This window comes from Gastrolobium bilobum, unplaced genomic scaffold (assembly GCF_033153095.1).
Source record: "Gastrolobium bilobum isolate Gb01-03AN ecotype WA unplaced genomic scaffold, APGP_CSIRO_Gbil_v1 utg6815, whole genome shotgun sequence".
Lineage (NCBI taxonomy): Eukaryota > Viridiplantae > Streptophyta > Magnoliopsida > Fabales > Fabaceae > Gastrolobium > Gastrolobium bilobum.
The window spans coordinates 644,617-662,346 of NW_026899262.1; the positions used below are offsets into that span (position 1 = coordinate 644,617).

Below are 17,730 nucleotides of genomic sequence, written 5' to 3' on the forward strand. Positions count from 1 at the left end.
GCAAGTGGGTCCTCCAATACCTATATTGTCAGTGGAGTAAGTTATGCACTAGAAATGGATGCTGCATTGTCAAGTAAAGCAAAACCCCCTATCCCCCACCCAACACCAAAAGAAAGAAAAGTGGCATCCAAACAAACATATACATCATCCTCTTCTCTGTTCATTTTCATGCTTCATTTTACACCCACTACCACAAGCTCTTAAACTCCCCCCTCTCTATTTCCATAAAGCAAGTCACTTTATTGAACCTCAAGTTTCTCCCTATCCCTCTCTCTCTCTCTCTCTCTCTCTCTCTCTCTCTCTTTCTCTCCATGCTTGTACCTCAATTCATGGATTGATCTGACAAAAGTCTTCTACCTACTACGTAGTCCAGTATTCATAGAGAACAAGGTTATCCAACAACCCTTTGTTGCCATTTATTCTACTAGGTGAAAAAAAAGAAGAACATTTTATGTTCTGTTTAATCCTTTACATATTTTATGTTTTGTGTTTTTGATACATACCCTCAATGCGTGATCATTGATGAACAAAATATCTATAGTAACTCTGTTTCTCTTTTCTAGCTGGTTGCATAAAAAAATTTCAAGGAGTAACACGTGTTAGAATGGATTCATTCAATCAGAGTCATCAGAATACCAGCTTCAGGTACAATCCAAATTTAAACACGACGACACATGCAGATGATGAAGCTGAGTTCTCGGGGATTCTTGATATCTTTGTTCATCATGCTAGGAATATTCATAACATATGCATCTATGATAATCAGGATGTGTATGCTAAATTCTCTCTTACTTACGACCCTGATGTGACTCTCTCTACCAGAATTATCAATGGTGGTGGCAAAAACCCAACATTCAATGAAAACTTGAGGATGAGGATTACCCAAATGGATGGTGTTCTGAAATGTGAGATTTGGATGTTTAGTAGGGCTAGAAATCACATGGAAGACCAGCTTTTGGGATTTGCTTTGGTCCCAATTTCACAAGTTTTTGGCAAAGGAAAGGTGACTGAAGATTACAGCCTTTCCTCCACTGATCTTTTCCATTCTCCTGCTGGAACTGTCCAATTAACACTGTCTTTAGACACATCTTTGGATATCAATTCCACAATGAACTTGATATCCGAATCAGCAAACAGTTCATCCATATCATCAGAAGTTATTTTGCTTGATAGAAAAATCTCAGAAGTTATGTTGGACCCAGTTGAGTATTCTAGAATTGAATTTCCTGATATCAGTGTGGTAAAGGAAAACCAGCGAATGGTTACTGAATACTTCAATTTGGCTTCTCATGGTTCTACTTCTGCTTCAAAGTCTAACTCAGGAGGGCTAATACCATTTCTTCACCTTAGTGCATCTCCTCAACTTGATGATTATGAGATGACTATGATTTCACCAGATGAGAATCATGTTGGATCCATTTCTCCAAATGAGAGCATTCAGAATTCTGGGATCGTAAGCTCTACTATTACAAGCTTAAGTGATGATAGAAACTCAGCAGATTCAGTTGAGAAAAATAATCCTTTGGGGGGTGAGTTATCACATTGTGTTACTGCTGTGTCAGTCACTGTTGAAGGTAGTCAAAACTGTGGTGCTTGTCCGGATACCCCAACTTCCAAGAAAGAAGATGAAGTCAGAGATGACAAAGAGGCAAACTTCTCAACCAATGAAAAGAAAAGGAAAAATGATAAGAATATAGAAGCTGTAAAATTTGGTCAAGTTTTTTCAGCTCCACTAGGGAACATCAATATGGAGGCTGAGCAATCTGCTATGCAACAACAAATAGTGGACATGTACATGAGGAGCATGCAGCAGTTTACTGAGTCCTTAGCAAAAATGAAGCTACCAATGGACCTTAACAAACCTGATAGAGAAAATCATGGTGATGTGATTCAAAATCATGACAACAGCAAGTTAGAAATTGATAAGAAGAAAAAGGATGGATCACGTGTGTTTTATGGTAGTCGGGCATTCTTCTAAACACCTCTTGATGGTTAAAATAGCAAGACATCAGATGATGAGAGTTAAATTTATTTTAACATCAGGTACCTCAATTTCCTCAGAGATATTTATCACAGATTTTAGTTAATCCTGGTTTGTTTGGTGTCCCCTTTTGTTGAAGATAATAATCTTAATCTTCTATTTTAGACGTGCCTTTATTCTATGTGTACCCTCCAAAAAGCCTTCATGAGTATGTATATGTTTTTTGTAATGTAATCGTGGCAATGTTTTTGTCATTTTACTATGCCATTGAAGTTGTTCAGTTAACATTAATAGCTAGTAAGATAGCTACTATTTGTATCTACGGAACTTATGGTAAAAATGACAGGCAAAGAGTCCTGCACCTTAAGCTAAAGTCTGATGGTATGAACAATGGGTGTATGTGTGAGTCACCTGCTTAGTGGATAGGATGTGCTCTGCGCACAAGTGTGTAGGTTGTAGCCATAGTGGCAAGTCTAGTAAATACTAAGATAAGTTATCCGATCAGATCCCTCTTTGTTAGTTGTGCCCCTAGTGAGTAGTTTGCAGGTGACTTAATGGTATGATGCAATGCTTAGCGGGTAATTATTAGTAATCGATGGAAGTAAGGGAAGAGTGATACAATGAGATATTTCATCTATGGAAATACAAAATAGAAACCCGCTAAGTGGTCCATAAGAGAAATCTAACTAGCCTTTTTACTTAGACATTTTATATACTAAAAAAGTGGCAAGTCATATTAAAGGCTTTTTTTTTATTTTCCTTTAAAAATAAAAAGTCCTATACGTCATTATCAAAGGCTTAGAAATCAGAGCCAAATTCTGGTCGGTGGTGGGGCAGATTAACACCAATTTCGTCAACACAATATAGAGAGCGTCTTGAAAATGTGGAAAAAATGCACTTAATCAAAGGAGACAAGGAAATCTAACCTAAGGAATCCAAGATCCACGTCCATATTGGTCTCCTTTAGAGAATTGCGGTATACACAATCGAAATCCGTCACAATTGTCAACATGACCGCATCTATACTTAAGAGAAAAAATAATTAGTAAGATTTAGATAAGTAAAAATAACCAAGCATAGTCACATCATCAATCATACATACTTTGTTTTCAGCCAAAACAATACATGCAATGTGTATATGCACAAAAAAGAAAAATGTTGGTTGTGGCATTGTCATGATAACTCTTTCTCATATCCTAATTTTAAGCCACATCAACAAAAATATAAACATTATTATCTTTTAAACCTCCAAACTGCCACATAAAATCTTATCATGAAATGCATTGTGCACCGATTATTGTATAAAAATTCAAACATCATTTATAATTAAATGGAATAAAATTTAAATTTATTTGATAGCGGTAGCTCGCGCGTTACCCGATTCTACATCTAGTTTTGAATTACTTGTGTTGAGATAATGGTTTGTGGTATTTTAAATATGGAAGATATATTATATTCATGTTATGTGTTCTAATGACAAAAAATGACAAGCTTGTTATAAAAAAAAAAAATAAAAAAAAAAATGACAAGCCCCATTTTGTAAGAACATATACAATTAAAGCCAAATAGCCTTGGATCTGGCCCAAACGAAGTTGTTAATGTTGACTATAAATTCGTTTTTATAATTATATATTGTCCTTTTAATTAGATAAACTTTCACAGAGGTTTGCTTTGCAATATATTAAAGGAATAACTTATTCTACTTACATTTTTTCTGCCTACCTTTGTCTATCACTCTAAAAGATCATTAGATCAGAATTTTAATTAACATTTATCTTTCTCTCTCCTCTTTAAATTCTAATCTAACGGTATTAGAGAGTAGTAGGCAAAAGTAAGCAGAAAAAATTGTAGGTAGAATAACCTATTCCTATATTAAAATCATATGATTCAAGGGGAAGACTAAATATGTGACGAGTGATGGGAATATGTTCGCCCAATTAAGCTTGCCTGGATTTGAATATACTCGTTAATATAAAAAAGGATCATGATATGAAAAAGATATAAAACTAAAATTAATAGACATTAAATTAATAGGGATAGGTTATTCTACCTATTATTTTTTCTGCCTATCTTTGTCTACCACTCTAAAACATCGTTAGATCAAAATCTTAACTATCATTTATCTTTCTCTCTCTTCTTGAGATTATGATCTACCGGTGTTGGAGGGTGGTAGGCAAAGGTTGACAAAAAAAAATGATAGGTAGAATAACTTATCCCATATATAAATATATAATACTTTGAAATCACGAGATTCAATAATACAATTTATCCCTTTAATCTTTAATAATTAATTTTATTAAAAGTTTGTTTGATATATCATAATAATATAAAATAAAGAATTTTATATTTATAAGAACACAAGTATCTAAGTTATATATTTTTGTAATAAAAATGAGTTTATGTGAAAATTTGAAATCACGAGGGATTAAATCATAAATATATTTAGTCACAATGGATATGATTGATAACTTTGAAACCACAAGGGGCTAAGTGATACATCATGAAAGCACAAGGAGTGAAAATTAAGTTTTCCCAAATAATTATATTATGATTCACTATTATTAATTTGGGATAGGTTATTTTACATACCATTTTTCTGCCTATCTTTGCCTACCACCCTCCAATACCGTTAGATCAGAATCTCAAGAAGAAAGAGAAAGATAAATGTTAGTTAAGATTCTGATCTAATGATGTTTTAGAGTGGTAGGCAAAGGTAGGCAAAAAAATAGTAGGTAGAATAACCTATCCCTTTATATATACCCATTGTGGTTATAAAAATGTTTCTTTTAAACCTCTTGTGGTTTTATATATACACAAAAAAATTTATTTTTCTTAATTTTTATCCTATAATATTATCATATTATAAATTAAAATTCCAATAAGATTAATTATTAAAAATTGAATAAAAATAATATGTTGATAAATTATTTTAAAAAATGTCTTAAAAATAAATTATGTATTAAAAAATATAAATTATTTATTTTATATAATATAAAAAATAAAAAATATTATTTAAGACAAAAAAGTATCTTAAACATTTTCTTAAGTTAATTTTTTTTTTGAATATACACATATATATATATATATATATTCATCAATATGAATAATTACTATAAATAATAATAAAATTATTTAGGTCCTTATTAATTTATACATGTAAAAAGTTTTATTTTATATTAGTAAAATAGTAAAAATTTAAATTATAATAAAATTAATTATTAAAAATGAAACAAAAAAAACTTAATATTATTTATTTGTAAATAATGGTAAAATTAATAATTTATTTAAGAATTATATTAAACATAAAAATATATTATTTTTATGAGAATCAAATGCCTATAACCTAATACGTTTAATACAAAGAAATTTATTTATTTTACCTAATATCATTATAATATTGCAAAATATTTAACATAAATAATTTATTTAGATAATGCGTCTTTAAATTATATTAAATAATATTTTAAATTTGAAATATATTTTTGAATTAATATAATTATAAAATAATTTCAATATGAAATTTTACATATTTTTTTAATTTAACCTTTAACATTTTTTTTTGGTAAATGAGAAGGCCCTAGGCCCAAAAAACAAAGCAAAACAAAGAAAAAAAACTAACAATTCAGATCAACTAAACGCTCATTCCCTACGGATGCAATATTAGCCATATATAATAGCAGAATTCCGTCAAGAGGCTCATAGAAGAATGACTGATCAGCGAGTTGAGATGAGTCCAGGGTATTGTTATAATAAAGGCGATTTTAAAATAATTTCAAAATAAATATCTTTAAATATTTTTTAATTTAACCTTTAACATTTAATTGTATTAAAAGTTTATTCGATAATATCATAATTATATAAAATAAAAATTAGAAAAAATAAAGAATTTTCTACTTATAAGATCACAAAGGGGTAAGTGATATACTTTTAAAATTACAATGAGTGTAAATAAAAATTTAAAACCACATAAAATTAAATGATAAATTTATTTTAACACGATGGGTGTGAGCAAAAGTTTAGAACTACAACGAGTTAAATTGATATACCATCAAACTGCAATGGGTGAAAATAAATTTTTTCCAAGATTAAATTAAAAATTATTTAAAGTTATTTATTTTGAAATTTTTATTTATTTTGAAATTGTATTTATTTTTAATTTATTTAAAATTAAAAATATTACTAAAATCAAATTAAAGCTGTATTATCTAGATAAATTTTTATGTTAAATTTTTTATAATATTATAGCAATATTAGACAAAAAATAAACAAAATAAAATAATATTTTATTTAAATTTGTTTTAATGAAAAAATAAATATATTTTTGAAAAATTTATCTTAATTTATTTGAATTGAATGTATTAGATGATACACGTTTGAATCTTTTAAATAATATTTTTTATTTTTAAGATAATTTTTAAATAAATTTTTAACTTTACCATATTTTCAATTAAATAACTTTAGGTTTTTTACTTTTATTTTAATCTTTAATTTTATTTTAATTTAAATGTATACTATTATATATTGAATAAAAAAAAATTTACATGTGTAAATTTACAAGGCTCTAACCTGATATTATTATTAATTAAAAATAAATTTAAAAGTAATCTAAATTTAAGTTTAAAGATATTATTCATATATATGAATATATATTTAAAAAAAATCTAATTTAGCTTAAATAAGTTTTTAAGATAAATTTTTATATGTTAAATAATATTTTTGATTTTTAATATAATATATAACTAATAATTTTTAATTTTGGATACATAATTTATTTTTAAAGTTAATTTTTAAAATAATTTATAAACATAATTTTTATTTTAATCTTTAATACTTAATTCTACTATAGTTTTAATTTATAATATGATAATATTATACGATCATAATAAAGTTTTTTTTTTTTTTGGTGTATATACGTACACAAGAGGTTTAAGTAAAATATTTTATAAACACAATGGGTATATGTGATACTTTGAAATCATAGTGTTAAATGATCCAATTTTGTAATCACAATGAATCTAACTGACAAGTTTGAAACCACATGAAATTAAAGTCATAAATCATATAATCACAGTTAGTGAAAATAAAGTCATCCCAAATTATTTTTACGGAGACAGAGTCAGAATCTAGTGCCAGAGAGTCCTGTCTTGAACATATTAACATCAAAAAAAATTTAAGCCTATTTTATTTCTTTTAATTTTTTGCCTTTTATTTTGTATAGATAAATCATTTGTGATAGTAAAGATTATATCCTCAAATTTTTTTTCCAATAATTAAAATGGATATGGGAAGTTTAGTTATTTTACTAGACTAATAATTAAGCAAAAAGAAAAAAAATTACAAAGTTGATATACCATTACTAAGAATATATACTCTAAGAGAGTTTCATTTTTCTTATATTTTCACGCAATGAATACAATGAAACTATACTTGCAAATATATACAGCTATGCAAATGGAGAGAGAGAGTACGTAACAACATCTTTCAATGATAGATGCAATAATAGTTTATTGATGATATATCATGATTGGTTACATGCACATGATTAATTTGTGAAACTTCCGGTGACGTGGCTTGTTGAGCAGAATTTGAGTCGTGTGCAGGTTGTGATGTATCTAGACATGAAATAAACTATGCTTCCCCCCCACCCCCCCCAAAAAAAAGTTAGACAGTAGGGTTAAAGAGTCATAACTTGGAGATAGTCAATTGAAAAGCAGCATGGGAGAGGCTTGGTTAAGGTGTTGGCAAGCTGGTCAGAGAAAGAAATAAGAAGCAAGAGAAGGAAGCTAGATTGGATCTTTTCCTTGGTGACGTAGTAGTCGATTTCAATGTGTTTTGAGCAAATGACTGAGTTATTATCGCAAAAAATAGAGGCCGGTTGAGACCGAGGTAGAAACAAATCACGAAACAAGTGTTCTAGCCATTGAAGCTTAAGGTTGTAAATGGGTCATATGACCTATCAAGGGCGTACGACCCGACCTATATGAGGGTAAATTTGACCTATTATATCTAGTAAAATAAAACACTTAAAACTTTAAAAAAAGATTTTTTAGAAAGCAAGTCATAGGCTTTTTTTTATATGGTTTGGCATATAAGCCTATAGGCTAGCCTATATCATATTATTTATTTTAAAAAAAAATTAATGAAATTATTATGTTAATAATTTTTTAATAATAAAATAATATTATTTTAATTACTGAATGCCTAATAAGCTTAAATAGGCTAACAGGCCTAGCCAAACCTTTTAGTTATTAAATATAGGCTATAACAGAATTATAATTTGAGTCTATACAAGGTTAATAAATCATGTCAGGCCTAAAGTATTTTACACAGGCCTAGCCTACTTAAGTAAAAGTCTGGCTCAGCCCAACTCATTTACAACCTTACTCACAAGCAAGAGTTGTCAAAGCTCGGTATTCTGCTTTAGAGGAGGAACACAAGACTATCGATTGCTTTTTATATTTCCAGGTAATTAAAGAAAAGCTAATGAAAATGAACATGTTGTGATTGATCTTCAAGTGTCAAGGCAGCAAGGACAATCAGAATCAGCAAAAATATGCACTTGGGGGGTGTTTGGTTTATGGATTTTGATGAGTTTGATAGGCAAGTGATATGTGGGTTTCTAAGATCACCATGTTTGGGAGGGATGGGTTTCTGAATTTGGCTATGTAAATGTGATTGCTGGGAAGTTGTGTTTTGATGTCTATCTCATACAATAGCTAGCTATCCTTTTCCCATGTGATATACGGTATTGTTCATTAGCTATCAAAATCACTTTATGTGTAATCAGCAAAATTACTACTTTATCGTCTATTTCATACAAGAAGGGTCCCACGCGTGATTCACAATTTTGTAGGAAATAGGGTTATTACGTAATTGTGACTTTTTTTCCTATTTATATTTTATCTACACCCAAACATAGACTTTCTAAAAGTTAACAAATTTTTCCGTCTAAATTATTTCCAACCAAATAACTTTTTTTACATTTTTCTACCTAACATAATCCTTCCACCATTTGCCTATCTATAATATTTCCCTATTATTCATAAAATTTCTCCTCAACCAAACGCCCCCTTGGAGATTAGAGTTGGAAAGGAAAAATAACCCAAAAGTAGGAACACCCTTTAGATATCGTAGAACACAAGTCGTGACCTGTTGAAGAAGGTCAATAGGACGAGATATGAATTGACTGAGCGTTTGAACAGAAAAGCACAAGTTAGGGCACATCGTGGTTAGACAAAGAAGATGTCTAACAAATGTCTATAAGCAGAGGCATCAACTAGCTTAGGTTCGACTAAGCTGCAAAGAAGGGTTCATGGGAGTGGTATAAGGTTTAGCATCAAACATGCCTATATAAGAGAGAATTTCCAAGGCATACTTGCACTTATTGAGGTGAATCTCATGCTTTGTGCAAAAGACTTCAAGGCCAAAAAATTAACCAAGGGAACCCAAATCCTTGATACGAAATTGAGCATACAGAAAGGTCTTGGCTGATTTAATTATGTCATGCATGCTTTGTGAATCTCATATGTGCAAAGTTTATTGGACCCTCTACTGATGCTGTCGTGACCACTACCTCTAAAATTATGTCATCCACCACCATTATTGTAGTTGCCTTTATGATGGTTGGTTTGATTTTTGATTATAGCCAAGACTTGTGTGTTGCTTGGAAGATTATTGTAATCCTCAGAATGAAATTGGTGTTCTTGTTGAATGACTAACGAGAATGCTTTAACCATGTTAGGAAATAGGTCAATCATCATAATCTGATATCAAACCTGAGCATATTGCTCATTTAAACCTTTGAGAAAAAATTTCGTTGATCTTGATCTTGATACATCCTCATTTGCATAATTGCAACATATGAACAATGGATGGATAGAGTGGACAGAGATTTCAAATTCTCTAACTCGTCCCAAATTGTATTGAGTAGAATAAGGTATTCGGTAATAGATTGACCATCTTCATAAAGCTTGTTAAAATACATCTAACTGTGAAAATCTATTGCGCATATCTTTCCAAGATTAGAAGCATTCTCAATCCATAGTAGGGATTGTGTAATGGTTTCTGAAATCGACCTATGAATCCAGCCCATTACTATTGTATTATATAGTTCCCAAGCCTAAAAAGCAGGGTCGTCAACACTTGGAATCATGGTTTCATTGATGAATCTCAGCTTGTTTTTGGATAGTAGAGCCATGGACATAACACGAGCCTATGAATGATAATTGTGTCAATTCACAGAAGGAGAAACCAAAATTTGAGAAAAGCTTTCATTTAGATGCAGGAAAAGTTTGTTAGAATTGAATATCCACACAGATGCAAGAGACAACCATACTTGTGTATCTACAAAAAAACTTTTCTTTTCTATTCTTGCTTTCTTGCTCTTTTTCTTTTTCTCTTGATCTACATTTCATACAAACTATCAAAGGCTACTTATAAGCTATAAAACTGACAAACATAACTCCACACATAACACCTTCATTACTTTATAACTGACATAAATGACTCATTAATATTCTAACTGACGTAACTGACTCATTAATATTCTAACTGACACAAGAAACTAAAAAACCAAAACTGCTAAAAAACGAACATTTAAAATTTATCCCAACAAAACTCCCCTATAAATTTTGAATTCTTCTTTCTTTCTTCGCGTTGCTTCTACTTCTTTCTTCGCGTTGCTTCTACTTTTCTTCAACTTTTTGATCGCGCCTGTTTTCTTCAATCTTGATGACTGACAAAAAACATCTAAAATCTTCCAACTTAATTAACTCAAAAAAATATCTCTCCTGCAATTATTTTTCTGAACATATTTTATTTTATCTGGTGGCTTCTTCAATTTGATATTTTCAGTTTCATTAGCAGGACTTTCCTTGTTTCCATTCGCTGCATCTTCTTCACCTGCAAGTTTCTCGTCACCCAAATTCTTCTCAGTTTCATTCGCCACTTCATCAGTTGCTTTCACAATTTTATTTTCTCGTCCAATCCCAATTTCTGCATCATTGGTATTGTCAACAAAACCTCTTTTTCTCTTCAAGACCACATCCTTTTCTTCAAATGCACCTTCCATTTTTTTGCCGTTCTCGGCTCCTTCTTTGCCGTCTTCCTCGCACCTCCTCAATGGCATCTCGGACCAGCGACCTATGCCAGTCGCCGACGTCGACCTCGTCACGCCTGGGTCAAAGTCTCTTCCAAAACATGAACTCGGTGATTTAGCCGGGATCTCCCCCATCCCGGTTATCAACATGAGACTCGGATTCGCAGTCTCCTCCAAGCCGGTCTCCATCAAGCATCTCGGATTCCACGCTTCTCGTTCCTTTGCTGACTTCTCAAGCTCCTTCGACATCTCGTCTTCTTCCTTATCCTCACTATCTGTCTTCTGAATTGACTCGCCGCTCTCGGCGTCTTCGATCTCGGCTCCCATAGCCGCAGTCATCGTCTTTTTCTCTGATTCATCTCTCTCACGCTCCAACGCGTCGATCTTCTCTGCGGATACATTGTCGTTGGCAACCTCGGACTCCGCCGTCTCAGTCTCTTCTTCATCCGCAAGATTCTCCTCATCTTCATCATCATCATTGATGATTTCATCTTCTTCTTCATCAATCAGATCAAACCGTCCAGGTAGATATTTCGCTATAAAGGCTATTTGAAAATTCTTCCACATGTTATTAAAATCGCGTCAGTCCCATGTACGGAACCATTTGATTGCGCTTCCTCTGAATCTACTCAAAGCTTCATGCCATTTCTCCTCTTCAAATATTTTTTCTCTCCGAAAATATTCTTTTAGACAAAGTAAGAAGACCAATGCTTCATCTTTATCTCCATAAAAGAGTGGCACTTCCATCTCGTTCTTTTCCTCCATAGCCCAAGCTCTGATACCAATTTGTTAGAATTGAATTTCCACACAGATGCAAGAGACAACCATACTTGTGTATCTACAAAAAAACTTTTCTTTTCTATTCTTGCTTTCTTGCTCTTTTTCTTTTTATCTTGATCTACATTTCATAAAAACTATCAAATGCTACTTATAAGCTATAAAACTGACAAACATAACTCCACACATAACACCCTCATTACTTTATAACTGACATAATTGACTCATTAATATTCTAACTGACGTAACTGACTCATTAATATTCTAACTGACACAAGAAACTAAAAATCCAAAACTGCTAAAAAAAGAACATTTAAAATTTATCCCAACAAAAAGTGGATGAAAAGGATTGGTAAGCGAACCATGTAGTGGTTCTTGATTTGCCATGAATGAAAATTTAAAAGAAAGGAAAAGAATATGCTGAAGCGGATATCAGAGCTTTCAAAGCTTTAATACCATCTTGAGACTCAAAGAGAGTTTCATTTTTCTAATATTTTCACATAATGAATAGAATGAAAAAGAGAGTTATAACAAAGTAATAGAATCTTTCAACGAACTAGCTGCAATATTGGCTCATTGATGATCGATAAAAGTGAGTTAAACAAAGTAATAGAATCTTCCAACGAACTAGGTGTATTAACAGCTCATTGATGATCGAAGAAAGTGAGTTATAACAAAGTAACAAGATCTTCCAACAAACTAGTAGCAATAATGGCTCATTGATAATCTATCATGATTGGTTGCACGCATGTGATTGATTGGTTAGACTTTTGGTGACGTGGCTTATAAATGGAAATGAATACAATGATTATTAATATATAGAGATGTACGAATTAAGAAAGTAAGAGAGAAATGACAAAAGTGAGTTATAACAAAGTAACAGAATCTTCCATCGAACTAGTTGTAATAACGGCTCACTGATGATCGATGAAAGTGAGTTATAACAAAGTAACATAATCTTCCAATGAATTAGTTGCAATAACGACTAATTGATAATCTGTTATGATTAGTTTCACACATGTGATTAATTGGTAAGACTTTTGGTGACGTGGCTTCTAAATACAAATGAATAAGATGAATCTACACTTGTGAATATATAGAGATGTACAAATGGACTGAGAGTAAGAGATAGAAATGACAAAAGTGAGTTATAACAAAGTAACTCAATCTTCCGACGAACTAGCTGCATAACGGCTCATTGATAAGTTATCATTATTGGTTGCACGCACGTGATTAATTGGTGAGACTTCTTGTGACGTGGCTTGTTGAGTAGAGCTCTAGTTAGGTGCAGGTTGTGATGTATTTGGACGTGAAATAAGTTGTGTTATATACTAGCAGTTGAGTCAATGAGGATTTTTATATACACACCTTATAAACTTTCAAAGTCAATGAGTCTAACATATACCTTATAAAGTGAGTTATAACAGAGTTACAAAATCTTCCAATGAACTAGCTGCGATAACGACACATTGATGATCTATCATGATTGGTTGCACGAACGTGATTATTAAATGGTGAAACTATGGGTGACGTGGCTTGTTGAGTAAATTAAGCTTGAGCTGTGTAAGGGTTGTGAAGTATCTAGACGTGAAATAAGTTGTGTTATATACTAACAGTTGAGTCAATGAGGAATTTTATATACATCTTATAAACTCTCGAAGTAAATGAATCTAACATATATCGTAGGGATGCATATATACTTGCAATTGAGTCCAACATTATGATTAGAGGTTAATCGATCAAAATAATATATTATTTATTAATATAGTATAATTTTAAAATTATTTATTAAAGTAATATAATTGAATTAAATTTGACCATGTGGGTTGCGTTATGATGAGAAATATCAACATCAAGGTGTTAGTGGAATTTGCATAATCAAATTGTGTCACTTTGAAAAATAATTTTTAAACTATATTAGTTCATAAATTATAAATTATTTTTAAACTTATATTATTTTAATGTCGTAGACAGAGTTTTATTTAAAGGGATTTATCTTATTACAATGTCGCGCAATTAATGTTGTGGGTTGGCTGCACTTGTCGAACAAGACTAGCAAATCATGGTGCATTTCATTGCTCCAGAGTCTTTTTTAACTGAAAGACAAAGGTTTTTTTTTGGTAGTTGAAAGATAAAGGTAATTTTAAGTCAACTTTTGCATCAAATGAGACTAATTATTTGTTATGATAAACTTAAATGAATGAGTTATTTGTCTTAAATGTTTGTTCAAAGTTTGATGCTAAATCGTAAGGTACAGAGCATACCTTCTTATTAACTAGGCCAATCTCTCTAGCTTTAAAGTCTGAAAAATTATGAAGTGTTCCTCAAACAACAATTCTGTAATTTAGAAAGATCACTGTCATTAATTTTAATTCGGTATATCTAAGTTTACGTAAATATTCCTAAAATGAATGACTAATACTTTCTTAAAACATACATTAATTTCTAGTGCAATAACATATAATAAAGTCTAAATAAATACACACCTCTCTTATCCATCATCATATACAAGCATAGTTAACTGTCACCTCTTATGATCAACTTCAAATATTCAGCATTAGATATCTAACACGGGTTCAATTTTTATGGCTCGAATTCGAATTAGTCGGGATCTATTATATACATGTTAAGTTGTAGTAATTTAAATTACTCTTCCATCACCCTCCCAAATTTAAATTAAATGGGACATGTGGACCACGGTGGCAACGTGCATTAGTTACGCCTCTTTGAGGATTTATGAGAAAGATTACATATCACCCACCAACAAAGTCCTCACATCAGTCTGCGGGGTTTGAACCCACACCTTTGAAGAGTATGGACCAAACCCTTAGTCAACTGTGCCCACCTTTGTTGGCGACACATCTGCATTTTACTTCGCTATTGGTGAATGGTCAGAGTTGATCAGATAAGGATTATCTTTTAAACCATTCCTAATATCAATTTAATTTGTAACGCAAGGCTATTGTTTTGGTCACACTTAACAGGGCTTGCCATTCAATCTGAGTTGTGTGACTAAACATGAATGCATTTAAAAGCACAATATTAGGAAATCATATGTATCATATGCAATGCAAATTCTTCCAACTGTTACTACTTAATATAATAATAATAATAATAATAATAATAATAATATAATTTCCAGATTTGGACAAGAAGCGGTATCAACCATTAGATCACTGTAACGCATATTTGTAACGTTGGATCCTTACAACAGTCAACAAAAGCATCAATTTCAAAACTATTTTGGAAAAGCATAATGCATAATCAGTATTTTCTCACTCCGCTGTTGACCATGTTAAAATAATATGGGGGTCAGGAATTTATTTATTTAATTTTGATTCACCTGCAATGTAAATTATTTTATTACCTTTTATCTATTTTTTCATTAATTTAATGAAACTGAATAAGTAAGAAAAGGTTGGAAATATCACTAAACATGTGGAAGAATTAATGGGCTTGAAGCAATATAAAAACACTCTTATATCATAATAGAAAATAAAAGAAAAACCTTAAACTAACATCTCTTAGGCAATGTGTTCTAGAATACAAAAAAAAAACTATTTGTCCATTGATTTAATGAAAAAAATATCAATTTTTTTTTTTTAAATACTAACCGGTGTTAATTCCACTTCAATAATTGACATGCTATGACAATTTATATAGAATTGGGTTATATATTCATAATTAAAACATGAATAACTTTTGCAAAATTTATTACAAAAGGCTAAAGAGTAAATATGAGTGTCATGATGAATAGAACTCCAAGCCATAATACATTTATCTTTAAGAAAATAAAAAATAAACGAAAATCTACATAGATATAGAGGCGGACCCAAGGGAGGTCAGGGTTGTCAGAGGCGACCCATCAAAAGTACTAGAGTTGTTATGGGCGGACCCAATAGAAAAATTATGATTTTTCGTCGCTTCTCCCTAAATTTTAATTTTATTATTATTATAAATATAACATATTATTTTTTATAAGAATAATAAACTATTAATCTTAACAGTTAATTTCTATTACTCATAATTTTAATATTTTATTTTTTGCCATATGAAGAGTGTCACTCTCTTTGTAATCTATATATCAAGATGATTTGGGAGAGTGGCATGCCTATAAGTTACAGCTTTCCCATTATATTTTAAACGATCCCATTGTCAAAAATATATATATGTTAAGATTTGGAATTGGTAGACCCCACACTTCCAATGTCAGTGACTTTTAGTATAAATACCACCTGAATGAAACATAAGTTTACACAGTGTCACTCTCTCTATTGTCTCTTCCTTTTGTGATATCCAACAATGGCTGACAGTGGCCTTTCACCCTCTCTCTCCCCAGCCTCCGAGAATTCATCCTCCGAACACAGCCCAGGGAGCTTCGCCACTCTCTCCGGTGGCTCCTCCGCTGTGGGAGATGCAACCAATGCCCACGACTCCCTCTACGAGAACGAATCCAAATCATCTCCACCACCATCACCATCACCATCACCACCACCACCACCACAACAGCAACCACCATCATCCTCCAATGAACCACCACAACAGGACCTTATCACACCCTCCAAGAGACCCAGGGGAAGACCACCTGGCTCCAAGAACAAACCCAAACCACCCATCATTATCAAGGAAGACAGTGACCATCTCCTCAAACCCATCATAATCGAAATCCCCACAGGAAATGACGTCGTCGAATCCATCATCGGCTTCGCTCGACGCCGTCAAGTCGGCATCTCGATCCTCAGTGGTTCGGGCACTGTCTCTGACGTTACTCTTCGCCACCCTGTTTCACGTGCCCCTGCTTTCCCACTACGTGGACCCTTCAACTTGATATCTTTAACTGGCACTTACATTAGTGGACGTTTCCCTTCACTCTTGTCTTCTTCTTCTTCTTCTTCCTCTTCTTCTTCGAACCCTTCTTGGCCTGCTTGTTCCTCCTTTGGGATTTGCCTCTCTGGTTCACAGGGCCATGTCTTTGGTGGGGTTGTTGGAGGGAAGGTTATGGCTACGAGTCTTGTCATTGTTGTTGCTTCCGTTTTCAAGAAGCCTGAGTATCACAGGGTTCCATACATCAATATTGCAAATGTTGATGAAACTCAAGAGGATAATATTAATAACCCTTATGCTGGTGTGATCAATGCTGATGCTGCTGGTGATGCCATTCCCATGCCTAATAACATTTCACCTTTCGGTGTTGCTAATTCAAACCCGCTGAATAATATTCAAGTTCCATCTGCTTCTGCTGTTGCTGATGTGAATGTCAATGTGATGCAGTGGAACCACTCCACTCACACTGATAATTACTAGTGACGGACAAAGATCTTCAAGAGTTTTCAGCGTTACCCTTTAATTTGTTGTTTAACAGTTGTCATCACAATCGTCTTACAGAGTTGAATATGTGTTTTATTAGAACTAGCTAGTCTTGTTTTAAAGTTTAAGTTAAAAGTTTTATGTCCGGTTGTATGTTTCTCCATTATGTCTCCCCTTTTTAATTTATTGTCACTTGTTTTAATCAATGTATGTGGCTTGAGCCAAAGAGTGATAATGAAAATATTTTCAATGGGAGAAATTTTATTGTTTTTTTTATGTGCATGAAGTTTTTACAGTTATTATTGGGATAGTGGTGGACCTCTTTTGGTGAATTTATTCTATATAACTTTTATTTTGGCGTTAGAATTGTGTGGGCATTGCCAGTGCAAATGTGTGTCAGTGTTGTTGTGGAATTATTATTCCTCACTACATTCTTACAGGGTCAGCTTCTGTTTTCCCTCGGGAATGACACTTTTATTATCTCCAATGTTAAGGATCGGGACAAATTATTAATAAAAGTGAAAGAAAGAAATTACAAGTGAATGGTCCTTTAAATAACATGGATGAC

At 32.1% G+C, this 17,730-nt stretch overlaps 1 protein-coding gene and 1 pseudogene across 1 annotated transcript; both read left to right on the forward strand.

Moving 5' to 3' along the window:
* The first annotated feature begins 604 nt into the window (after nucleotides 1-604).
* LOC133289006 (uncharacterized) lies at nucleotides 605-2,102 on the forward strand. Its single transcript, XM_061486859.1, has one exon. It carries the CDS (start codon nucleotides 605-607, stop codon nucleotides 1,976-1,978), a length of 1,374 nt encoding a protein of 457 aa, XP_061342843.1. The 3' UTR covers nucleotides 1,979-2,102.
* Nucleotides 2,103-16,157: 14,055 nt separating this feature from the next.
* LOC133288962 (AT-hook motif nuclear-localized protein 28-like) lies at nucleotides 16,158-17,159 on the forward strand (annotated as a pseudogene).
* The last annotated feature ends 571 nt before the right edge of the window (nucleotides 17,160-17,730 follow it).